The 25,965-nt window shown below is 39.3% G+C and overlaps 3 protein-coding genes across 3 annotated transcripts in view; 2 read left to right on the plus strand and 1 right to left on the minus strand.

The window, feature by feature from the left end:
- The window catches only part of ctnnal1 (catenin (cadherin-associated protein), alpha-like 1), a 69,734-nt gene extending 51,138 nt beyond the window's left edge, over window positions 1-18,596 (plus strand). Inside the window, exons 6-19 of the mRNA XM_017694639.2 lie at window positions 1,271-1,441; window positions 1,784-1,984; window positions 5,213-5,302; window positions 5,535-5,693; window positions 6,970-7,062; window positions 7,757-7,907; window positions 8,759-8,796; window positions 9,041-9,091; window positions 10,087-10,247; window positions 10,848-10,896; window positions 12,241-12,297; window positions 14,864-14,983; window positions 15,599-15,682; window positions 18,191-18,596. Coding sequence (XP_017550128.1) covers window positions 1,271-1,441; window positions 1,784-1,984; window positions 5,213-5,302; window positions 5,535-5,693; window positions 6,970-7,062; window positions 7,757-7,907; window positions 8,759-8,796; window positions 9,041-9,091; window positions 10,087-10,247; window positions 10,848-10,896; window positions 12,241-12,297; window positions 14,864-14,983; window positions 15,599-15,682; window positions 18,191-18,355 — 1,590 coding nt within the window. The 3' untranslated portion in view covers window positions 18,356-18,596. The remainder of the gene's footprint in view (window positions 1-1,270; window positions 1,442-1,783; window positions 1,985-5,212; window positions 5,303-5,534; window positions 5,694-6,969; window positions 7,063-7,756; window positions 7,908-8,758; window positions 8,797-9,040; window positions 9,092-10,086; window positions 10,248-10,847; window positions 10,897-12,240; window positions 12,298-14,863; window positions 14,984-15,598; window positions 15,683-18,190) is intronic.
- Window positions 18,597-19,607: 1,011 nt separating this feature from the next.
- abitram (actin binding transcription modulator) lies at window positions 19,608-23,804 on the minus strand. Its single transcript, XM_017692793.1, has 6 exons — window positions 23,670-23,804; window positions 21,759-21,810; window positions 21,543-21,672; window positions 21,351-21,427; window positions 21,157-21,226; window positions 19,608-20,192 (listed from the first exon to the last, which is right to left on the minus strand). The coding sequence occupies exons 1-6, from the start codon at window positions 23,734-23,736 to the stop codon at window positions 20,043-20,045; spliced, it is 546 nt and encodes a 181-aa protein (XP_017548282.1). The 5' UTR covers window positions 23,737-23,804; the 3' UTR covers window positions 19,608-20,042.
- A 237-nt stretch (window positions 23,805-24,041) lies between these two features.
- Window positions 24,042-25,965, plus strand: part of elp2 (elongator acetyltransferase complex subunit 2) — a 35,426-nt gene continuing 33,502 nt past the window's right edge. Inside the window, exon 1 of the mRNA XM_017694653.2 lies at window positions 24,042-24,173. Coding sequence (XP_017550142.1) covers window positions 24,042-24,173 — 132 coding nt within the window. The remainder of the gene's footprint in view (window positions 24,174-25,965) is intronic.

Here is a 25,965-nt window from a genome sequence, read left to right on the forward strand (position 1 = left end):
ACAACCATCTCTAGGGTTTACAGAGAACGGTCCAAAAAAGAGAAAACATCCAGTGAGCGGCAGTTGTGTGGACGAAAATGCCTTGTTGATGTGAGAGGTCAGAAAAGAATGGGCCGACTGGTTCAAGGTGATAGAAAGGCAACAGTAACTCAAATAACCAACCAAAATCTCTGAGGAATGTTTCCAAGATTTAAAGGGCCATTTATATGGATACACCCAAATAAAATGGGAATGGTTGGTGATATTAACTTCCTGTTTGTGGCACATTAGTATATGGGAGGGGGAAAACTTTTCATGATGGGTGGTGACCATGGCAGCCTTTTTGAAGTCGGCCATTTTGGATCCAACTTTAGTTTTTTCAATGGGAAGAGGGTCATGTGACGCATCAAACCTATTGAGAATTTCACAGGAAAAACAAGGGTGTGTAAAACTTGGTTTTAACATAACTTTATTCTTTCATGAGTTATTTACAAGTTTCTGACCACTTATAAAATGTGTTCAGAGTGCTGCCCATTGTGTTGGATTGTCAGTGCAACCCTCTTCTCCCACTCTGGCCCACGACGACCAATCCACTTTGGAAGCTGGCACGTTCTCTGAGTTTTTCCAGCAAGATTGTGCACCACCACATTATGGGTGTCAGGTCCGAGCATTAATAGATGAACAGTTTCCTGGGAGTGGATTGGTCGTCGTGGGCCAGTTGAATGGCCCCCAAGGTCTCCGGACCAGGAAGTTAATATCACCAACCATTCCCATTTTATTTGGGTGTATCCATATAAATGGCCCACCTTGTATATCTCACTGTTGTCAGAGGAAAACCTCGTATCTCCAAAATGATAACTTTACAGGAGAAGGAGAAAACCTACTTTACTTTTAATGTAAGTCAATGGAACCAGAATTTTTCATAAGTCATTTTGGGCTGTTTCTTTTAGTCCGTTCAGCACGAAAATTACACCCAATGTAAAGGTCAACGGGCATATTCAAATTATGATAAAAACTGAAAAATGGCAAAAATGGAGATACAAGGTTTTCATTCTGACAGCATTGAGATATTTTATATATAATATAAAACATACAGCACAATTTTAATTACATTATAGTTGTTTCACATTAGCATAAGTGTTTTCAAGGTCTGATTGGTTTGTCCTGAGGAAAACAGGACATTGTATATGATATTGTATGGATATGATATGTTTGTGATGGTTTTGGTGAAAACTTGTGAATGTAAATATTTGCTTCAGTTCTCACTCTGGTGATGATTTTTCTTCCCCAGACGTGTCTGAGACACCCAGACTGTGAGTCTGCACGGATCAACAAGGATGCTGTGTTCCAGCGCATGCGCCTGGCCCTGGACCAGGTCATAGAGATTGTGACCGATGCCAGGACCAGTGGCGAATCCAAAGCATTGCCCATGAGCATCTATGCTGGGATTAAAGACTTTAAGGTGCAGGCATGAGTCAAGGGTTAATATGTCTTAATATTAAAACAACCTTGCTTATAATAGAAATCCATCTGGTCAAATTTCTTCAGCAGGTCAGCTATAATATTCTGTTCCTTTCTCTAGTTATTTACGTGGAAGCCTTTCCTACTAAGTGGATCTGTATTATCTTGTAAAATAACCTGAAATTAAAATGAGTTGTGCTTACTAAATGTAGTTGTAATCACTCACAAGTAACTGAAGACTATTCAAGGCAGTTGTTTTCTATAAAACATCTTTAAAGCCCTTTTCGAATCAACTACAAGCTTTGCAGTTTTGAGGCTGAGTGTGTTTCTCTGTGTGCTTCAGGGTAAGGTGGAGGGTCTGAGGGATTCTCTGTACTGTGTTCCTTGTGACGCTGTGGCAGCACAGTTGGAGGCCCTGGTGGAGCAGACTGAAGACTTCACAGATTCAGCCTACACCAGCCATGAGCAGCGAGAAAGCATACTGCAGCTGTGCCTCATCACACGGCAGGAAACTCAGCAGCTCATCTCCACCTGGAGTCGGGCGGTATGACACTCAAGCACACATGTAAAATTATTACTGACACTGAGAGGCAACATGTCTCCATCTGCTTAGTTTAGCTTGGTAGATGCAAAGCACTGCATGTACCTGGCTTATAAATTACTCAATAATTAACCACTCACACACATTTTGTGAAGATACGCCACAAGGGGGAGCTATTAGAACTCAGTTAGCTATTGTGTAGCATAATTGATAGGTAGTCTTGACATGATCTCATAGGGAGAATACATATCTAGGGACAGTTTATTAAACTTTTGGTTTAGGATTACAGTGATATCTGCCACTAATAAGGATATTCCCCTTCTAAAACAGAGTCCAAGTGCCTCTTTTCCATGCTTTTTAAAAAAAAATTAAAATGAGCTAGCTAGCAAAATGCTTTCCTTGGTTAATGGAGCTGTTTTCCCCTTGCAAAAGTTTTTTTTTTTTGTAATGCATGTCATGTGTTGACACACACAGCACATCTACATGCTTAATTATGTTCAATCAGACAACATTGACAAGCTCACCATTGCCCCCTGCTTTGAGCTCAGCCTTCACAAGGTGTTGGATTGGTTTAAAAATTTCACATTCAGCTTGTTCCCTCCCTAATAAGACTACTTTTCAACCCAGATTTAGCCCAAAATTTCTCACTTTTGCCCTCAAACAATCTTGTTACAAGATCACGTTCAGCCCCAGAGAAAACTGACTTGAACCCACACTAGCAGGATCTTGTGAATTCACATATGTTCAAGCAGAAATGTGTTACATTACACAACAATTTACTGATGGGAAAACATTCACTCAGTCAGAGCAACAGTACTTAGATTGTAAGTATATGGTTATAGATTGTAAGGTAGGTTGTGTCGATGAGCACATACAAGAAGAGCATCGGAGCTTCTATGGAAGAGTGGAGCTTCACATGAGGCACATTATGTGTCCTTATTAGCTCATTAGGTGACAAGGTTACCACTTTGTCAGCCATCCTCTCACCTGTGGAGATTTCTTGATAGGTCTCAGTGGCTTTTTTATTTCAGACATCCAGCGCACTCAGATCTTTTGGTGCATTGTTTTTCACTTGATGAATGAGTTTAGACATGTATTAGATTTTTCATAATTTATACAATCCGCATTACGATGGACAACTATGCTGTCCAGTTATACATTGAAAGAAAGCTTTTTATGAAGTTACTTGTCTCTGCCTACCCCATATAGTAGGCGTTTATATTCACCCGTGTCCTTCCTTTTCCTGCATATCATAAATATTGGAATATTCAGCCCTCCCCTTATAGAGCTCTGCTGTGTAACAGTCCTTAGCCATACACGTTCATTCATCCTTGACTACATTGCCAGTTTTTCTTAGGCTTTGTGAACAGCTATTCACTTTCCCTTTTAGTCCATGCTGACAGCAGTGACATCATCTGCATTCAGTAATCTAAAGACAGTGTGCCTACCCTCAGGCTTATTCATTATCTCACCCAGTAAATGCTAAGGACACAGTGTCTATACATGCAGTAAGTGACTCATAGTTGGTCTTTAGGAAAAAATATCTCCTTGAAGGAGCTGAAAAATACTGAACGTTTTGCAGGAAATATTTTATTTTAAAACAGGTAGTCAAGTTTTGTGAATGGAAAAGTACAGTACAGAAATACAAGAATTTTTTTTTCTCAAAAGGAGTTCATTCTTATACTCAATTAGAATAAAAAAATCTGCAGTTCATTTTAAACTTTAAATGTAAAAATTGTGAAGCCATTGTATTGTGTGAAGCCAAGGATTAGTCTTTACATCTACCTGAAACAATGATTTCTTGTTGCCATGCAACATAGTATTAATTGATTTTGAGGTGTGTACCAGTTCATATTACTGAGATATGAGTATCCATAATTTACATATCACTAAGGGCTACAATAACAGGATGTGTCACATTACACACAGCATGAGAGCCGTTTATTTAGATAGACAGGAATGTTGCATTACAAGGATCATGTATGTGCACAGCTCAAAAACTGCCCTATGCTTAACTAACTGTTAATTAACCTGTACTAATGCTTCAAATGAGACCATTCTCAATTCCAGAGTTGTGTGTAAAATGAGTGAAGCAGTAATGGCTGATCACAACAAACCTATCATACCATAAAAACCTTAATATGTATTTAATTGCCTTTTGTAGGCCCATATAGAAAAAGCTGTCTGGAATAGTGACTGTGTTTGCTGTTGTGATGTTATAATTTCATTATTAGTATTTCATTATTTTATATTGCACTTGAAAAGTGCTTTTTGATAACAATTTATTAATTTTGATTTCTCATACTGTTATCGTAATATCCAACATCACATTTGATCCAGATTGTGCAGTTGTGGTATCAATCAACATATGCACAATATATATCAGACTTACAGCTATTTATCTTAGCTCAGATTCTAATCTTGCACATTGAACCAGTTCAAATAAAAATGCTACTGATACTCTCACCTGCATTCAATGCCTGGCAGCAGCGTTTGCAAACTAACGTGAGCAGCAAGGGTGGAACAGTGTATGTACTTCAGAGTTTGTACAGATAAATCTATTCTTAGCAGTGGAATATACCATACTAAGTTTTGCCATTTTTATCAGTGCTTTGTATAAATATTGAACATAGTGTATTAGATATTTTCTCATTGCAAGTCCCAGAATTTGACATGAATTCAGAGACATTGCACTTGTTTGTTTTTCTTTACTTTTGAATTCCTCACCTTAGTGTTGTGTTCTACCTGTCTGAGCCCTGAGTGGCAGGCACACTGTGAGTTTGTGCTCATGGAGGTGATAAGAGCTCGTTCAGGCACTCTGTGATTTCTGGAAGTCGAGTCAGAGGGGTTAGGAGACGGGAGCGGCTGGAAAGCTCCTGCAGGCTGCAGTGTGTCGGCTGTTTGTGCTGACGGCCTGCTGTAATCCTCTCAGAAAGGGATCCCTCCCCCCTGTCTGCCAGGCCTCTGATGACAGCGCTGCTCTGAGACTATCATGTTTTACAAAGTGCATCTCCTCGGCTTCAGCAAGCGCGCTGACACTGCACTGCACTTTTTTTTTTTCTCCACTGTCAAAAAGCTTCAAGCATTACGCGTGTTATTTGGCAAGGATGAGACACGCTCAGTCAAAGGTCATCTTTTAAGCAATATTTTGACTGCTTTTGCTTTCCGTCTGTTTCTCACCCTTTCTGCCTTGCTATCTCTTGTTTTCTCTCTTTCTGCCCTTGCCATCAGCAACAGTCAGTCAAAGCCAAAGAGGTGACAGAGGAAGTGGAGCTGGCCATTCTAAAAACCTGTCAGAGTGTCAGTGAGCTGAGGCGAGAGGTGAGCCATCTAGTAGCTTCACACAGAAATTCAGTATTTGTTGATCAGAGTTGTGTTCCATCTATTCCATGTAACTGTCTTTTACTCTCTCTTTTTATGTAAACCCCCTTGCCCTCTGATGGTCTGTCTCCTACTCCTTCTTCTGCACCTCCCCTCTTTTTTCTCTCTCTCTTTTTCCCTCATGCTTTCGTTATTGTTGTTCCCTTTTTTATATCTTCACCTTTCTGCTCAGCTTCATAAGGTAGCAGTGGGACGGGCCAGTGAGCTGCTGAAGCTACACTGTGATCACCTGGTGCTGCAGGCTCTGAAAGCGGCCAGTGGTGAGGGAAACCTGGAGGCGGTGGCTGAGTACGGCCGTACACTGACTGAGCAGAGGGAGCAGCTGGTGGAGGTGAACACACACTAGAGCTCAATGGATCTTTGGCTTCATCTATAACAGTGGTCTGCACCATATTTCTACAAAAGGCACAACCTTGACCTCATTCTTGTTTGGAAGGCAAAGGGCTATTTATCAACAAAGGAATGGTTCAGCAAAAAATTACAGTTTTTCAGTTGCCCCAGATGTAGCTGATCGGCCAAGATATGTTTGGTTTCCAAATTGTGCTTCTTTAGTTTAGCACTGGAGCTACGAGGCTAACATTGCTAACAAACACTAGAAATCAATAGTCACTCATTTTTTTTCCATAAACACATCCCCAAAATCCTATCAACCTGCTCAAACTATATCTAGGTCTTCATTAAGGCCACACAGACTTGATGTTGATGTTGTTGATGTCACAGGATAACTGAACTATAACAATTACAGAAACTGTATAGTGGAATGTAGTGGACAGCCTGACTCAGCTGATGAATCAGACTGAAGAATTAAACTTTCAGTTGCATCATGCAGACATATGAACTTTAAATTACGTCAGTGACTTGTCATTTCTGTTTAACACATCACTGGTTTGAAAATTCAAAATTGTTGTTTCTTTTTAAAAAAAGAAACAACAGAATTACAAATGCAATTTGTAGTGTTCATATGCCTGCATGATGTGCACACATGAAGGGGAGTCAGAATTCAACACCTCTTATCTAAAATGGCTGCATTAAGCAATATGGTGAAGTTATGTTCATTCATTATAGTTCACAGTAAATCATATTCTGGCTACAACTCACAATGACAAGTCTGTGTGACGTTATTGAAGACTTGGATGCAGTCTGATCAAGTTTTGGGTGTCTTTTGACCTCTAGTTTAGTTTTTGTTGGCAATATTAGCCTCATAACTCCAGCATTAAGCTAAAGAAGCAACATTTGGAAACCAAAAGTGTCTGCTGGTTGACTGGAGTCAGTGGAAAACTATAATTTTCATTTTTTTGCCAAAGCATTCCTTTAAATAGATGTTGTATTTAGTAGCCTATATTCTATTACCTTTAACTTTAGTAACACTGCATTTTGAATGTTAAAATCTGCAGTGAGGATTTGCAAGGTGTTTTCAGATATAGTTAATAACATTTTTAAACCCTTCATTACTAATTGCCTTAATAATCTGTGCTGAGAAAAAAAAATCTAAAAAAAAAACTTTTGTGGCTAATGGCGTTTTGCTTTAGTTTAGCACAACCACACTTCTATAATTTCTCCATCTGTAACCAGAGCTTTTATGTGTACATGCATCTGTATGCATTCAGACCTGCCGACTGCTGTGCCACATCTCGGGGACAGAGCCACTGGAGATCACCTGTATCCATGCAGAAGAGACCTTCCATGTCATCGGTCCACAAGTAAGAAAGAAGACAGTGTCTTCTGTTGGACACAAACAGGGACGGAGTAATATTTAAGGTTTCATAGTGTATAGCTTCAGAACCAGAATATCTGGAAAAAAATAACATTTGCTGTCTTATCATTCTGGCAAGTTCCAGACAGCAAATAGCAAGAGATAAAGTGGTTGCTGATCTGCTTCAGATATTTACTGTGTTTGATAAATACACATTATAGAACATAGAAGTTTTTCTTGTTTTTAAGCTATGTCATGTCTGCTAGCCAAAATAATTATAGAGTGATTGTGTTCATTTGCTTATTCCATAAGCTATGTGCATCGCAATGCTTCTCTAATAGAGAATGACCTCATATCATCAGCTGTAATGAAGCTAAAAGGTCAGGCAGCCAGCAAGAACGCAGCAGGAATCAGTAGCTTTAGGAGTGCATTTTAATAAGCCTCATCAATAATTCAAAAAGCTGCAGTTAATTACTATCTGAAATGAGTCCTATCTACTATCTGAAGTGAGTGATACATGTATTGAACTCACATTTCCTATGTCAGTCTGAAAAAGCAACACTCATTAAGTTAAACTGCCATTTAAGTACTGATGTTAAACATTGATCTTTCAGTTTTCCTTGTGCAGAGCTGCACTTTTGTGGTTCTTCAAATATATATCATGTCCTGACTGCCTCTCTGTGCTCTAAATTCCCCATCAGATCATTTCAGCTGCGCAGACACTAGCCTTGCATCCTAACAGTAAGATAGCCAAAGAGAACCTGGATGTGTTCTGCGAGGCCTGGGAGTCGCAGCTCAGTGACATGGCCATCCTTCTGAAAGAGATCAACGATGTGTTTGAAGGCCGCAGAGGTGGGCTATCTCCTCAATCTCCAGCTTACCTAAAGCCTGCTTTGACTCGATATTTTTATCCTTCCTTTCTACACCATTTATTAAAAATCCACCTATAGCAAATCACTGGCCCTGTCTGGGACCTTCTCATCTTGCTCAACTCTCACTGTGGTAGAACACGTTATTCTGAATTTCATAGTTGACTTTATCCTAAAGCACCATCAGTTCAAGCTTTTTTACAGGTACATAAAAATGTTTTGTTACTGATTTATGGTCAGACCTGAGACCCTGAGGACCATGGGTTCTTAAAAGGGTCTTTTTTCTCTTGCTGAGATCCGTATCATCTTCACCTGCTGAGCTGTGCCTCTGTGACATTTACACAGCACAATCCACAGAAGCCACATCCTTTTTCCTGAAGTAACAGGATGGGCATACACTCATGTTGCTATTAGTTTTAAGATGGACAGCAGTGCTTCTGCTGAGAAGTGGTCCTGCCGTTCATGTGTTTTTGAGTGCTGCCCACTCCCCGGAGCATTAAACACTTGAAACGTGAAATGGTCCACTTTTTTTCAAAACTGTACCCGAGACGTAGCTCTCTGTGACAGTGGTGTTTGTCTCAGGGCCTGAGAGAGAGAACAGGCACTGCTGGAAACACCACACCTAGGGAATAGCTTTTGATAGAGTGGAAATTTTCTATTGTGTTTGTGCCAAATACAAAAAGAGTGTTTCTTTGTATTTTTAAAGATTTGCAGTTCGCCCCTCGCTGTTTTGTTTGATTGTCCTGCTTTCAGGTTTTAATAACCATATCCTTATTTGTTGTTATTCAACTTAAAAAAATGAATTCTCTACTTTCTCTCTACACTTCATTTCAGGTGATAAAAGGACCTATCTGTCATTACCTAGACCAGGGGTAAGTATCTCACACAATACAAAAAACATGATATTGTGGCAAGTGAAATCATCTTAAATCTAGTCAATAATATTACAGAATAAGTTATTAATATAATGTAAAGGAAGATTAATATAATGGATTACGTTGAAATATTGTGTGTATATAATATATATATTGTAATATTATTGAACTTAATTCCATTTTTCACTTGTTTTTTATGTGAGTTTATATTACATCCTAATATGATTCTATTCTCTTTCAGAAGCACTCAGCGAATCTGAAAACAGTAAAGGCTGCCAAGCTTGATGCAGAGGTACACAAAAAGTATACTTTATTCACTGATGTTCCCAGGGCCCTGTGTTCCTTCAGCTCTTGATACTGTATATGTTTTGAATAACAGCTTTGCCTGGTTTTTTCTTTTGTAGCCCTTAACTAGCTTTACTATGGTAAATGTGAAGTGTGTAAGATTTAGGGGGAGGATTATTACCAGAAATGGAATACAGTGTAAAAAACGTTTTTGTTAGTATATAATCACCTGCAACTATAAATCGCATTGTTTTCGCTTAGAATTGAGTGCTTTATATCTGCATAGGGTTCACCAGAGGTTGCTATGTTGCGCGACATGTTTCTGTTGTAGCCAAGAATGTGTAAACCAAACACTGGCTTTAGAGAGTGCCTTTCATGTTTTAGGTTGAAACAGCAGTAGTTGAATTTGGTGGTGCTATAGCACCGGGTGGAAGACATAGAAAGAAGAAGAATCAGTGGTTGCTGCCAGTGCCCTGTGCAAAGTTTGAGAACCAAAAATTTGACAAATGGAAGATCATGCTTATTATTCTGCACAAGAAAAAACAAGAGAGGGTAAATCATTGTCATCAAAGAAGTGAATACATGATGGCCCCTGAAGGTTCTACTACATGCTGGGAAAGGGAGAGATGAAGGAGGGGTATTCAGTTGGATACTGTCAGATTACAATCATATCTGCTTCTGAACAGCTTGATGAAATACAATTGAGGCAACATAATTGGGGAACATTGGTCCCTGGAAACATAGGGCTGTTTCTTAGAAATATCAGTGAAAAATTAAAGGGCCCAGAAAAAAGCTGTTCTTACTAAGAATAAACAAAAGCAACCAGCCACAATTCTACATTATGCAAATGATATCACTGGGTTGTAGCTTCCAGCCACTGTTTAAAACATCATCATATTTTTGTTTAATTGTTCCTTTTATAGTTAAGATAATCCTCAATAAGATTTAAGATGCTGTACTGACAAAACTAGGTGCGTATAAGACTAAGACTGTTTTATTCAGGAGCAGACCACCATTGCTAAGCTGGGACTGGAGCTCCGACTGCTCACCTCAGATGTGGACTCAGAGCTGGAGCGCTGGGAGGAGCAGAAGCAGGAGCATGAGGTGGTGCGGCAGTGCCAGAGCATGTCCAGTGTGGCCTACTCCATGTACCTCTTCACCAGGTACTGACTCAAACAACAGCTTTAGAACATTAACTAGAATGCTGAGATTGACAAGTAAAATACAACTGCTGTGGTAACAGTGTTGCAGAAGCTTTTTAGCTTTAATCGGAATTTTATGGAAAAGAACACTCAATTCTGTTAAGACGGTTTTAACACTGGTTTTAACACTTTTCTCTTGTCTAACTTCTCAGTGTTTTGGATGTAGTGATGTTCTGTGAAAGGAATTGCTTGGCAAATCAAATTGACAATTTTCTCTTTACCGTCTGTATAGTTGATGAGCCAAGACACCTTTTTTGCATTTGAAATTTAGTTCTTTAGTTTTGCACTGGAACTACAAGGCTAATGTAGTTAACAAGCAACTTTAACACTCAATGCTTTTTGAGGCAAAAGTGCAATGATTTAGGTTTGCAGTTTGCACAGTGCTAATTGGTGCTGTATAAGCTTCTAATACCTGTTGGTTATGTTATCCTTGAGTCTCTGACACAAAGCTAAGCAAATGTGGGACACCAATTGTGACTTGGCTACTCCACTACATTGAGGTAAACATTTTGTTTTGCTGAATTATTCCTTCAAGTCTGTCTCTTTTGATCTGTTGTTAAGGGGGGAGGGCCTGCTCAAGACTACGTTGGACTTGTTCCACCAAGCTGAGGTACATCGTCCGTCCAATTCAGCTTCTTGTTTTTTTTTTTCTTTTGTCTGAAAATTTCAAGTTACGTGTTGTCATTAAGAGCAATGAAGTCCCTAGAAACGACAGATCAATATGTTATTAAAAGCGCCAGTCATCATTTGTCTGTGAAATGCAGTGTCTCACCCTCTGCCCCCGGGGGCTTTTGTAAAGAGACTGGGGGAAACTGCTGAGCTGGCAGCTTGTCCGTCAGACAGCACGAGCTGTTGGCCTCCATCCAGCTCTACGACCTTCCACGCACCGGCCTCTTCTCTAACAGATTGAGTCAATCTGCTTAGCCACATAATAAAGTAGTTCTGCTAAGAACACCGAGAACCTCTTGGGGTACAGCACAATTTGTATCTACTAACAAGGCTGTAGGTTAAGTTATTAATTTATGATACTGCAGTAATCGATGTCCATGGTGTTATGCCAGGTGAAGTTCTCTGTGCTCTGATATTAAGGCCTTTCACAGACAAGGCTGGGAAAGCTTCTTATGCTTTATTTGATTTAAAACCTTACTTGAGTTAACAAAATTCACAATATTAAACCATGAAAAGGAGGATTTATGAAAATACCAGCATTTTCTTGTGATCATCATCCAAGACCATAATCCATAATCCAAATTGTATTTATTCGATCTAGGTCCTCCCCAGGGAACATTTTTACTCTGTGTCAGTGTTCGCTGCTGAATAAGATGTTGTTTTTACTAAACAAAGAAAGTAAACTAACTTACTTAAAATTCTGGATATCTTCATTCAATGACAAATATGGCTTTAAACGGATATGCTGTGCATTTTTGTATCTGTGAAAACTATTATATCTATTTTTGTTTTATTGCATTTAGAATGGTAAAAATTTAAACTTGTCAAGCAGCACATCCACACTAGTCTTTGTCCTTGGACTCAAGCTTATACTTTTTTTTAAAAATAAACAAACATGATTATAATAGCAAAATTGTAATAGCAAATATTCAGTATTCATGAATGGGCTATTGATTTTAACATTGCATTATAAAGGTTACTTGGGGTCCTTTACATTCAGTACCCTCCAGAGTCAGACTCACAACTTAAACAGTAAAAATCTATCATTTATTTGGCTATTTTGCTTAACAGGAGACACAGTATCAGTCCCTTGTATCCTGACATTCTTTCTGTTTCTTTGTCATCCTTTGTGGCACACTTATTAAAAACCTAAACTGTACATGATTTATTTAATTTTCTTATTTGAAATTACTTGTGCCTGAACTGACAGAGTAAACAAATACAAAGATCTGTATGTTTGAATATGCATGCCAGTCCTTAATTGAAGCTCCCTCTCTGTTTTTAGGTTCTGTCAGAGCAGGGTCTTCAGCTGTGCTCTTTCCTGCAGTCCTTCTCCACACAGGTAAAAAGGCTCAGCTATCCTGTCCTTCTCCCTCATCACCCCCCTCCATCACTGCTCCTGACCCCACACTTTAATTCCACTCGCCTCTCTGTCTGTCTGTAATGAGTGCCATCTATCTCAGAGGGAGGATGGTCATGCAGCTATCAGTGTTAGCTAACCCTACGTGGCTGGGCCAAGACACCGGCCACTCATACATAATCACACTGCTCGACGTCTTAGCCCAGCACCCCGTTCATTAATGTCCTCCTGCAAGTCCACTTAGTAATGCAATTTCTAAACTGTACAGAGCTGCAGTCCAGGAGCAAGTGCAATTACTGGGCATCACCCAGCTCGGGGTGTACCTTTTAGTATCATTAGCAGTGTGAAACTTTTAATACTTTTCTGTGGAAGGCTTTTTTGTCTTGGCTGTGGGCAGGAACAAAACATTAACTGAAGGTTTAATATTGGCTTGAATATTTGAGTCTCCAGTGTGTGGGGGTATGAGAACAATGCACCTGAAACATTTCTAAACACCCACTCCAAGTATATTGTTTAATATTTAAGAACAAAAAAAAAACACAATAAATAGTTAACTCTGTTACTTGCTGGGCTTATTGTGCAAACAATATTGAATACATTTTAAAAAGTACAGACTTAGAGTCCCCTGGTGGCTTGGGGGGCCCCTAATCGACTGTTTATACTGCTTATAGCAAGGCTGCCCAAAGTGTGGCTCGCGGCCTAGATTTGGCCAATTTGATGTGTATCACCAGATGTATACGAGGTAATTTAAAATGGACTGAGGGGAAGTGAAAAAGTGTCTTGTGGTCCAACAAATCAACATTTGAAATTCTTTTTGGAAATCATGGACACTGTGTACTCCAGACTAAAGACCATTCAGCTTGTTATCAGCACAAAGTTGGTATAGATCCATGGATGGTTGCATTAGCAAACTGTTCAGCAGCTAAAATCCTATATCAAACCAGAATGGGAAAACATCTCACTTTGAAAACTACAGCAGTTGGTCTGTTCAGTTCTCAAACATTGACAGTGTTGTTAAAATACATGCCCCCCATCCCAACTTTTTTTGGAATATGTTGTTGGCATCAAATTCAAAATAGGCATATATTTTTCAAAAAACAATTTTTTCTCAGTTTCAACATTTGATCTGTTATCTTTGTAGTATTTTCATTTAAAAAATACGGTTTACATGATTTGCCCATCATTGCATTCTATTTTTATTTATATTCTGCACAGCTTCACAACTTTTTTGGAAATGGGGTTATATATTTATAATAATATCCAACATACTATATTTTCTTTTCAAAAAATATATTTTTGAAGAGCATTGAGTTACAAAATAGAGTAGTTATAAAATATATTATTTAAACCTACCCAACTTTTTTATTTATATACTACTGTTTAATTTTTAGCCCTCTGCCTATCATTAACATTGCACTTTGGCCACCCAACACAGAAGTTTGGACACACCATTGCTCATAGCAAGAAGCAGCCCTGGCAACAAAAGCTGTGGTGTCACATACTATCTATCCATCCATTCTCTAAGCCGCTTCTCCCTCAGGGTCGCGGGGGGTGTCACATACTAGTTAATGTATTTAATCTCTAGTTTAGAAGTGTTTACAAAGATTACATTTAATTACACTATAAATGAAAATGTAAAAGTCTTGGATATATAGCCAAGTTAGAACACCCCTGGTCAAGTGATATTTTGTTAATTTTCTAAGTAAAAATAAGTTAACAAAGCCAATAACAGTTTAAACAGCATTTTTCTTCAAACTGTAGTGCACTTTTTAACATAAAAAAAAATTCAAAGCAATAAAGTGTGCCATAACATTTGCACAGGCCATTTTCCCCATACATCAAATTCAGTACAGTACATACAGTAAATAAACAGTAATTGGACAATTGTGTTCTGTGTAGAAGAATGCATGCTTGTTTTCCAACATAATGTCATTTAACCAGAGGGAGCCCATATTTTGCACAAATTCATACAGAATCAGTTTTAAAAAAAGACAAAAAAACCTTTCCTTGTTTTCACTAATTTTCATGATTTAGAATAACAGTGAAGGATCAGAACTACAATATATAACGTATATGGCATTTTGCAATGACCAAAGGAGCATTAAATGAAACTGTCATTTTTTTTAATCAAACAGGACTCTGTTTGCTTATGTGCAGCTTTGCACACTTCATTAGCTAGCTTCATGAGGAGCCACCAGGGATGCATTTTCAACCGTGTTATAGTTCCCACATGTTTATTTGGTGGCTGAACTAGTTGTCTGAGGGGACAATAAAATAACTATTTTTATTTTGTTTTGAAAATTTATAAAAAAAATTATTTCAAGCATTTCAGCATAAACCTTTGAATCAAGTTGTCTTTAAGTTAATGAAAAACACATTCTGTCAGGTGTAGTTAGAATAGAATAGAATAGAACATCCAACATCCAAAACCTGCCGGTATGGCTTCAAGTCATGTAGTTTGCTTTGTCAGACGTAGAGGACAACATCCTGACCTGTGCTGACAGTAATTTTTGAAGTGGAATGACTGAATGTTGTTTTTCTTTTGTAGCTTGTGGATGAAGAAAAGATGCTGGTGCTGTCGGAGATGGAAAGGTTGGCAGCATCTTGTCAGCAGCTACAAGTCTGTGCAAAGACACTTGTCCAGGGGAAGAGTGCTACCTTTCAGAAGGTGACATGTTACTAGCATCACTCTGCAGCAATATAAAAGATACAAGAAATTAAACTGTGCATATTAATTGCTGAGTAGTTTGAAAAATTGAACTCATTGAACTTTAGGCCTAATGTGCTTCTCCTTCAAACACCATTAAAAACTTTACTTTCAACAGCATGTAACCTGACAAAATGGCACACTAAAGAGTATGTTCTTTGTTTTGATCAAGCAAAGGTCACAGCTAAATCCTGGGGTTAATGGCTTATGAGGGAGGGAGCGAGTGAGGGAGCGAGTGAGGGAGCGAGTGAGGGAGCGAGTGAGGGAGCGAGTGAGGGAGGGAGCTAAAACATTGGTCTGAGAAAAAACAACCTCAATCAAGATCTCCCCGTTTCTTTTCTGTGGCCTTCACAAGGTTTCCAGGCATATTATTTTATTATTTTGCAGGAAACTGCAGAGAAACCTCTTATGTGTAAGCCAGCCTGCTTCCCTGATCATCTGTCAGAAGAACTCTAGATATTGTCTCAGGGTGGACATGATTGCTTTTCTGAGATATGAGGCCAAACAAGGAGGTATGGCGCATTTGTTAAATGTAATTTTGGGTTTCTAACAGTTTTTTCTTTTGGTCTTGCTCAGGTGGACACATCCATACAGAACACCAAAGGGATTATGACAGTTTTGGTCTCTCTCCTGCCACTGTGTAATAAGCTCATCAGAAAGGTGAGATAATTAGAGGGGATGAAGCCTTAGCAGAGCTGATTGCCCTGAATAACATGTTACTACTACTAATAATAGTACTACTACTACTTAGTAATAATATTATTATTACTATTACTTATTACTATTTTAAAATACTTGTTGAGTGCATGTCGAGTCAACATTCTTTGGTCTTACAAATAATCCTTAAATTCTGCTTGTAACAGTAAATACACTGCTCAAAAAAATAAAGGGAACACTCAAATAACACATCCTAGATCTGAATGAATGAAATATTCTCATTGAATACTTTGTTCTGTACAAAGTTGAATGTGCTGACAACAAAATCACACAAAAACCATCAATGGAAATCAAATTTATTATCCAATGGAGGCCTGGATTTGGAATCACACACAAAATTAAAGTGGAAAAACACTACAGGCTGATCCAACTTTGATGTAATGTCCTTAAAACAAGTCAAAATGAGGCTCAGTATTGTGTGTGGCCTCCACGTGCCTGTATGGCCTCCCTACAACGCCTGGGCATGCTCCTGATGAGGTGGCGGATGGTCTCCTGAGGGATCTCCTCCCAGACCTGGACTAAAGTATCCTCCAACTCCTGGACAGTCTGTGGTGCAACGTGGCGTTGATGGATGGAGCGAGACATGATGTCCCAGATGTGCTCAATAGGATTCAGGTCTGGGGAAGAGCCAGTCCATAGCTTCAATGCATTCATCTTGCAGGAACTGCTGACACACTCCAGCCACATGAGGTCTAGCATTGTCCTGCATTAGGAGGAACCCAGGGCCAACCGCACCAGCATATGGTCTCACAAGGGGTCTAGGGATCTCATCTCGGCACCTAATGGCAGTCAGGCTACCTCTGGTGAGCACATGGAGGGCTGTGTGGCCCTCCAAAGAATGCCACCCCACACCATTACTGACCCACTGCCAAACCGGTCATGCTGAAGGATGTTGCAGGCAGCAGATCGCTCTCCACGGCGTCTCCAGACTCGGTCACGTCTGTCACATGTGCTCAGTGTGAACCTGCTTTCATCTGTGAAGAGCACAGGGCGCCAGTGGGGAATTTGCCAATCCTGGTGTTCTCTGGCAAATGCCAAGCGTCCTGCACGATGTTGGGCTGTGAGGACAACCCCCACCTGTGGACGTCGGGCTCTCATACCATCTTCATGGAGTCGGTTTCTAACCGTTTTTGCAGACACATGCACATTTTTGGCCTGCTGGAGGTAATTTTGCAGGGCTCTGGCAGTGCTTCTCCTGTTCCTCCTTGCACAAAGGCAGAGGTAGTGGTCCTCCTGCTGAGTTGTTGCCCCCTACGGCCTCCCCCACGTCTCCTGGTAGCGCTCCAGCCTCTGGACACTACGCTGACAGACACAGCAAACCTTCTTGCCGCAGCTCGCATTGATGTGCCATCCTGGATGAGCTGCACTACCTGAGCCACTTGTGTGGGTTGTAGAGTCCGTCTCATGCTACCACGAGTGTGAAAGCACCACCAGCATTCAAAAGTGACCAAAACAACATCCAAAAAGCAGAAAGGTACTGAGAAGTGGTCTGTGGTCCCCACCTGTAGAACCACTCCTTTATTGAGTGTGTCTTGCTAATTGCCAATAATTTCCACCTGTTGTCTATTCCATTTACACAACAGCATGTGAAATTGATTGTCAACCAGTGTTGCTTCCTAAGTGGACAGTTTGATTTCACAGAAGTTTGATTTACTTGGAGTTATATTGTGTTGTTTAAGTGTTCCCTTTATTTTTTTGAGCAGTGTATTTTGAGGATTTATGTATAGAAGAAAATGTCCCACTTACGAACAATGTTCATTTGCTCTAAAGCTAAAGTCCTACATGTGCCTGAGTTTATCTTGTACAGGATGACAGTTAGGGGAAATAAACTGGACAGTTTAGTTCTTATAGCACCAAAAAAAGGAATCTTTAAAGGGAACATCTTGCCCCCACCCTACTTGGAGAAAGAACACATCTGATGAATCTTGCATCCATTTGTAAATTAGGTTTTACACAATGTAGACTTTCATGTCAAATCATTTCTAATCTTTGCAATTCTCAAACGTACAACATGTCTTTTTGTTCATTGTTTATAGATAAAAATGCCTAATTCTAGCTAATGATTACCACAGCTAGCATGTAATGCTAATGCCAGTGATGCTCTAGTGAATTATATTTCTGGGGCACTATTAAAGGGGGCGTTTTGCCCCAGGTGTGGGAGGACTTACCTCACAGAGTAACCTTGTATTTTCATATTTTTTTTTCCATACACACAAAAAAAATCTTTCTTAAAATGGACTTAAAATGTACTGCATGCTCCACAACACCCCTCCATTAGATCATAGTCGATTTAGAACTTGTGTTGAAATGAAATTGGGCCCTATCAATTGATGAGGGGAAAAAATGGGGGCAGGGTGCCTCTTCCCCCAAATTACACTATCAAAAGATGGGCTACCCTACTGAGATATTGGTACTTTGATTAACTTTCATTCTCCTCCCTCCTCCTCTCAGTCTAAATCGGAGCGCAGCAGTTTGGGCTCGCCACAGCACTGGAGAGAGAGGCAGATCAGCACTCCAGTTAAAGAGGATGCACTGAACGTAAAGGGCTCGAATGGCTTCGGAGTCAAATCCCTGGAACAACACATGGCCAATATGACCTTCCTAGAGAGCAAGTAGCTCTGGGCCCTTTTAGCCTTCCTCTAACGAGACCTGGAGTGTTATGTCATTCCACACACGTACACACACACACTCTCACAAAGCGCATTGCAGTGGACTTGCCCACTGTGTGTCTCTATGTGTGCTTAGCCCAGATGTTTTGTGGTGTACAGTAGCTGTTAGCATATCAGCCTCACACCGCATATATACATACACCAAAAAAAAAAAAAAAAAAAAACAACACAAACACGCTCTCCGCCTCTCTCACACACACAAATCGGTGCATGTTTTCAGGTCAATTCCAAACTGTGTAGTGGCTGTTGAACAAGCTACCATTAAGATGAAGTGTATAATTTATCACCATTTATTATCATGTGTTATCAAAATAGCTTATTTTGAAATGCAAATTATAGTCACCTCAAATGTTTCAATGTAGGACATTCTCACACTGTATTTAATGTATCTGCCTCATTTACATGTCAACACCAAATATGTTCTCTATTATGATCATCTCTTTCTACTGGGATTTCTGACAAGCTGCCAGCGCAAGGCTACAAGGCAACATGTCACAGACTTCATATTTTCAGCGTTCTGAAGATTACTGTTTTAAAGGGCGTCTCCAATAGGTCATTTTCCAAAAGGTAATTCTGACCAATCTTACTTTGATCCAAAAGTGACATTTATGGTATTAAAAGGAAGATTTTCAGTTTTTTTTGGTTCACTTGTGGAGAGAATGACTGCCTTGTTGTACGGACCCGCCCTGTAGGTCACTGTGATTTGTATTGTTACTTGAAACATAATGGATGTTGAGCTCGGGTACGCTAACTCCAAACGGTCAGAATGAAGCCTGGGTATGAAAATCAATAGATTTGACTGGTGTGTACTTTAGAGGAAGTGGTTCATAAGGCACTGTGCACTGCAAAGCATCATGCTTCACTCAAAATTATTTGGGCATATACAATAAGGTGGAGTCTAAAACACTTCTATTCAGGTGTGATTTTATATATATATATATATATATATATATATATATATATATATATATATATATATATATATATATATATATATATAAAAAAAACACACACGTTTAACTGTACTTTGAAAATAGAAGTTCATACCTTGCTGAAACCTTTCTCAAAAGTACACTGCGGTCAAAACCATAAGCTTTAGAGATGCTTGAGCAGCTAAGAGTTTGAGTGGAATTAGTTTTGGACCATTGATCCTTTTGACAGTTGAATGATTGTTGAACTGAGAAATACTTAAATATACATTATTTTTCTTAACGTTTTGGTGGGTGTCATTTATTTATGTATTTACAAAAATAAATCTGCATGAATGTATGCTCAACCAAATATGGTAAATAGACAAGTGGTGTCTGAACTGACCCAACCAGTAAGTCCTAATGAACTACTGTTAACACTGTGAATACATATTTGAATCTGTGAATACATATTTTTATGAATTTTCTTTAACAGTGTGTCCATAGAAGAAAAAAAAGCAGGGACTATAAACAACAAATATGAGAAAGGTGAAACAAAATGCCATGATGGCTTCAGTGCTGTTTTCATCTAATACACAAAAAATCCTCAGAAATTCTACTGGACATGGTAATAATGACCTTCGGTCTGTGTAGTTGTTCATGTTAGACTTCACCAGGTAGACTGCTTGATCACTAGCTGATTGGAACTTTCCTGAGAAAATTTCTTTAAGGCTGATCTCGGCAAGGCTTTGGCTGTTGAGCAGTCCGCTTAGAGACAACTTCCTCATATTGCTGTCTAGTCAGAAGGCCATTGGTGATGCTTTTGCTCTCCTCAAGTTTGGGTAGGATGACTGCTATATACCCTTCAGTAGAGGGCTGGATAGGGAAGGACACAAATAATGTATTAGTCACATTTGCACAAAAAACATGCAACTGAATGAGCAGTGTTGTAGTCCGTTACTGTATTCAAGTACTTTAATAAAGTATTTCCATTTTTGGAGACATTTACTTGCATTCCACTACATTTCAAAGTAAAATATCTTACTTTTAACTCCTTTACTTTCATGAATTAATGTGTCAATACTGGTTACTCTGGAGTGGATGCATTTAATCCCTCCTCTAAAAACAGACTTTCTAATCAGAGCTAATCATGCCAATCATTAACAGCTAAGCAGAGAACTTTCTGTATAATAATAATAATAATAAAATCTTATTTGACAAGCATCTTTCAAGACACCCAAGGACACTGTACTATAAAGATAAAGATAAAAATGAAGAAAAAAGCATACTACTTTCCACTTTTCCAATTGGATGCATTGATCCAAAGGAATAAGAATTCCATGGGCTAAACTGTCAACTATGGACTTTTTGAATGGCATAATTGACATTGCATGCTCAATAGCTTAGCAGACATAGCAACAGTAACCAGGGGAGGTGACTGGGCCAACTGACATTTGTTTGACCTGTTGTACCATTACAGAAGCTAGAAAGGTAGCTATAGCCATACTGCTACATGAAAGTGTCACATGTACTGTTGCGTTGTCTTTGCATGTCAGAACTTTGATGCATTTAAAAGCCAATACATCTGGACTTCTAATTCAAATTGAAATATAATTAGTGGACCTCTAATTGTAGTTCAGTACTTCAGGGTATTTCTACTTTCACTCAGGTACAGGAGTACTTTGTCCACCACTATGAATGAGGGATGGATTGCTAACAAATTTGGAATAGGTAGTGCTGAGTCACAGAAAAAGTGAGAAAAAGTCACAGGCTGTGAGAAAAACCAGTGGCCCATGTACTTTACAAAGCTGAAAAAACAGCAAATTCAAGTTAAGGTTACCTTTTCCAGTAGCAGGTCAGGTTGCTTGAGGATATCCTCATTGACTTCTAATAGACGTCCTCTGATACAGCTGTGGGAAAGGTAAACAAAACAATAAAAAAAAGCTAGAATGTCACAATAAACACATGCAGTTAGTGTAACATCCATCAAGGTCATTTTTGCCAGTGTAGGAAAAGTATGTAGATGTAACTCACCTAAAAATAGTGTACTCTATATTATCTGTACATGTTATTCTACAGAGTGGAGCAAACTCTGTGAGGAACTGACCACCCTGCAGAAATCGTGAAACAAGTTTTTAATGTGCACTCTTACAGATCTTAAACATTGCTGCTGTTCTGATATTAGACTCAACAGCAAAAAAAAAACAAACAAAAAAAAACACTCACTCTCTTTGACTTCCCAGATACTTTGTTGTTCAGACGGCTGCATCCATCACTGATCCGGTAGTTGATGCTCTTGATTTTCCTCCCATTCTGAAGGATGGGGTGGGACTCTGCAAGGGTGATAACACAGATTCTACAAAGACATATTTTGTTAGATGACCCCCTCAAAATAAATTCATCACAGAAGAACTCTTTGTGAATTGTGAAGAATATCTCTACCTGTTTGAATGCTGAAGAATGCAGTGGTCTTCACATGGTTTTCCTTTCATATCTAAACATAAATGCAATAAAACTGAACAGATGTATGTGGTTCTAAACACGTATAAGTCATACACCTATAAGTCATAACATTAAACCACCTTCTTGGTTCTATAATCATTGTACATTTTATTAGCTCCACTTACCAAATAGGTGCACTTTATAGTTCTACAATTGGATCAGTGACAAATAAGGTTTTCAAATTGACAGTTAAAATAAAATTTAAAGTTATATAAAAATCTTATTAAAAAGGACCGGATGTGCATTTTTATATCTACATATACATTTGCTTTTCTATCTATGTTCGTTTTATATCTAAATATAGTGATTGTTATCAAAGATTTTCATTGCCTATTTCAGTTATTTAAACTGTGCTAGTCTGCTTGCACCATTTGACTTTGACTGGTTGCATCATTTGACTTTTCAGAGTAATTTAAACTGGCACACATTGAAATACTCAGAGAAATGTTTGTCCTTGAACTTGAGTTTATACTTACTTTTTTCAAATAAATAAATATTATTATTATAATTACACATTTTCATGGCTCACCACCACCTGACATGGTAAATGAAACCATAACTATGATTCAAAGAAGACCCTGTTTTCAAGATCTGTGAACTGACCTTGGCATTGCACCATGAAGGTCACTAGGAGTCTTCTTTATGGTGCAATACCCTGGCCCCTTTTTCATAAAGACAGGTCAAAATATAAGTTTGTTTTAGTTGTTCTGACTGACATTTGAGGAAATAAGAGAATTTTATGTAGATGCTCTGCAAATTGTTTAACATAAGAGATATTATTGAATAATTTGATATGTCATTTATTTATTTTGTGGGAAAATAACAGTCTTAAACATGCATGTCATGTCAATGACCCAATTACAGACTGTAGTCCATCTTTTTCTCTGCATATTTTTTAGCCCCTTGTTATCCTGTTCTTCAATGGTCAGGACCCCCACAGGACCACCTCTGAGCAGATATTATTCAGATGGTGGAGCATTCTCAACACTGCAGTGACACGGACATGATGGGGGTGTGACTCATGCTTGTATGAGTGGATCAGACACAGCAGTGCTGGTAGAGTTTTTAAACACCTCAGTGTCACTGGACTGAGAACAGTCCACCAACCAAAAACATCCAGCCAACAGCATCTTGTGGGCACTAATCAAGGACTAGAGGATGAGCTACTGTCTCCGACCTTACATCTACAAGGTGGACGAACAGTGTAGGTGTGTCTAAAAGAGTGGACAGTGAACGGACACAGTGTCGTACAAGCACAACATACACTAACACACCACCAGCAAGTCAGTGTCACTGCAATGCTGAGAATGATCCACCACCCAAAGACTACGTGCTCTGCGGTGGTCCTGTGGGGGTCCTGACCATTAAAGAACAGGGAGAAAGGGGCTAGCAAAATATACTACCAACTAACTGCAGAACAACAAAGTACATTTATCTGGTAGGTGGAGATGAAAAATGGGTTTAAATGTGACTGTGTACGCTTTTGCACAATAATAATAAACTGCCCTTACACTGTCAGGTAAACCCTATGATGTGTAGACAGGGTTTAACTGCCAATCATCGCGGGATCTAAGTCATTGTAAGTTGTACCATTTTCCAAGAGCAAATACACACGATATCAGATGCACTGTAAGATGTACAGCGCAATTACTTTCTCTTCACTACTACAAGAACAACACTGAAGTCTTTTCAAGCTCCTTACTGTAATAACGTTAACGTTTTGTCAGTCAGGTTAAGTGAATGGGCATTAGCTAATGAGCTACATCGTTACTTCCTACAGCAATTTAAGTGGTTAAACCGCTCAGTTTCTTTCACAGGCCAGCACACACAAAGCGATCCAGACGGCGTTACCTGTTTTATACCATCGTGTATAATATCGGTCAGTAACAGACGGAGCTTTTTTCTCTGCTTCTTCCATGGCAAACACACGGCAGCCACTTTCCAACCACCATGACGGACTACAACTTCTGTCCGCCTACAACTACAGTCCGGCTGGAAATAAGGGCGTAGCGTGTAACTACATAAAAAGGCTTGGTGGATATATTGTTGTGGTTTTGGCTTTTGTAAAACGCACAGTGTAGTTCTTTTAATGTGTTTCCAAATAAATGTGTGCAAGGTTTGGTTTTCACAAACATACGTATGCGTGTTAAATATGATCTGTTGCGGAACAGCTGAGTCGCACAAACTGTTTCCCAGTTGATTTGGGAAAGAGAGCAGACAGACATGGCGGCCTCCGTGCTGCAGACGTGCCATGTAGCCTGCTGTGCTAACAGGACTCCTCATGTTCTCTCATGGAGCCGAAGAGACTTAATCGCCTTCGGGACTTGCAACTCAGTCGCCCTTTATGATCCACAGGTAACCGCGGTCCGGCGTGCTTTATACTGGACCCAGAGCTGCTTCTGGACATGTGTTAGCTCCGCTAGTTAGCTAGCAGCGCTATACGGCTGTTTTGACAGGTTAGCTGGCGCCTGCAGTCACGGATGGACGTTCAGGGACTGCAGTGTAGGAAAACTATGTGAAGCATTTCCACGAATGTTTTCGTGCTTCGGTAATGAACATGTTGAATGTTCACTGTCTTATCGTCACTGTCACTTTAAATGGGAATTAAACTATTTTGTCAACGTTTAAAAATGTTTAACTGCACAGGCTCTGATTTCTTTACTGTGATGACAATAGGAACCAGGGGGCTACAGCACACATATAGCCTTATATATATCTTATTTACTGGGCAAAACCACCTGTGAATTTAGCTGAAATAGTGGCAAAGTTTTATCAGGGGTCCGTTTTGCCTCACAACACTATGCATGTACCTCTCTGCCATGAATGGAGTAAAATAAATTCGTCTTTATCAGAAAACTGTCATTAAACAGTGCGTCAGACCTGAGGCAGCATGTGTCTAACCATTTCATGTAATAACTTTCTGTGAGGGCGCTTTTAGAAGCATTCATTTCTTCAGATGTCTGGTTCTTATCTGCGCCTATGTGAACAATTCGGACTCTCCGTTTCTCTAGAACTGAGGAAACTGGTGGAGTTCCCCTTTTAATTTGAGGGAAATTCAGATGAGAAACGTTCTTCATGTAGCACCGGATAATTTATTCTCATTATTGTTGTGGGTTATGTAGTTTGAAGAATGAAACGAGACATCACTGCCAATACGTAGGAGTGTAAACCTCAGTGTCCCGCTGCTCTTTTTGTCTGGCTCCAATGTCTGAGTCCAATTTAATAAACAAGTAAGAATCCAGTTTGCTCATGCTTGGTTGTGATCCTGCAGCCACAGCAGCCCTTTGCGGATAAGATTGGAGGCCTGGAGAGCTACTGAGGTTCGTTTTACTTGAGCACTTGGTTTTGTTCGTTGGACACTCCTGTGCTAGAGCAGTGTTTCTTAACCTTGTTCCTGGAGGCCAACTGGCCTGCACTTTTTAGTGTTTTGCCAACTCACAACACATTTTATTCAACTGATCAGCTAATTAACAGCCCATTACTGAATTATAGTGGTTGTGTTAAATAAGGGAAAGCACAAAATGTGCAGAGCAGTGGGTTTCCCAGGAAATCAGAGGTCTTTACCTGGGTCTCCAGGACAGAATTACTGTCCTACAGTACTCCTGTCCTGGGTATTTTGGTGTTTTCCCTACTCTAATACACTTGATCAATTATTCACTAAACCCTTTCTGAGGTAGGTTTATTAAAACAGGGAAAGCACTAAAATGTGCAGGGAGACTTACTCCACCAAGGTTAGGAATCATTATGGGACAGGGTGCCAATGTTAATGACTGTTTTTTATGGACTGATATCAAATTGATTAAAACAATCAGTTATGTGGTAGTGTTGTTATCAGTTTGTGCCCTGACAATTCATTTTATTCAAAAGACCTACACTTATTGACTCTTTGGTCTTTTACTCTGTAGGTTCACTATTGAGAAGTACATTTGCAGACTGTTGTCATGCACAGTTTGTCAGCCACTGTCTTAACCATTAATCATGGGTTAGTTTCTGCTGGTGACCACAGCAGTATTACTACATTGGAAAAGGTGTAGTAGTCTACAAGTATACTAGGCACAACAGCATTTCTGGGTTTTTAGACATATCGATGTCAACTACACTGTTCTACACTGTTCTACACTGATCTGTTCTGTTGTTCAAATCTATT

The sequence above is a fragment of the Pygocentrus nattereri genome, chromosome 27 (genome assembly GCF_015220715.1).
Source record: "Pygocentrus nattereri isolate fPygNat1 chromosome 27, fPygNat1.pri, whole genome shotgun sequence".
Lineage (NCBI taxonomy): Eukaryota > Metazoa > Chordata > Actinopteri > Characiformes > Serrasalmidae > Pygocentrus > Pygocentrus nattereri.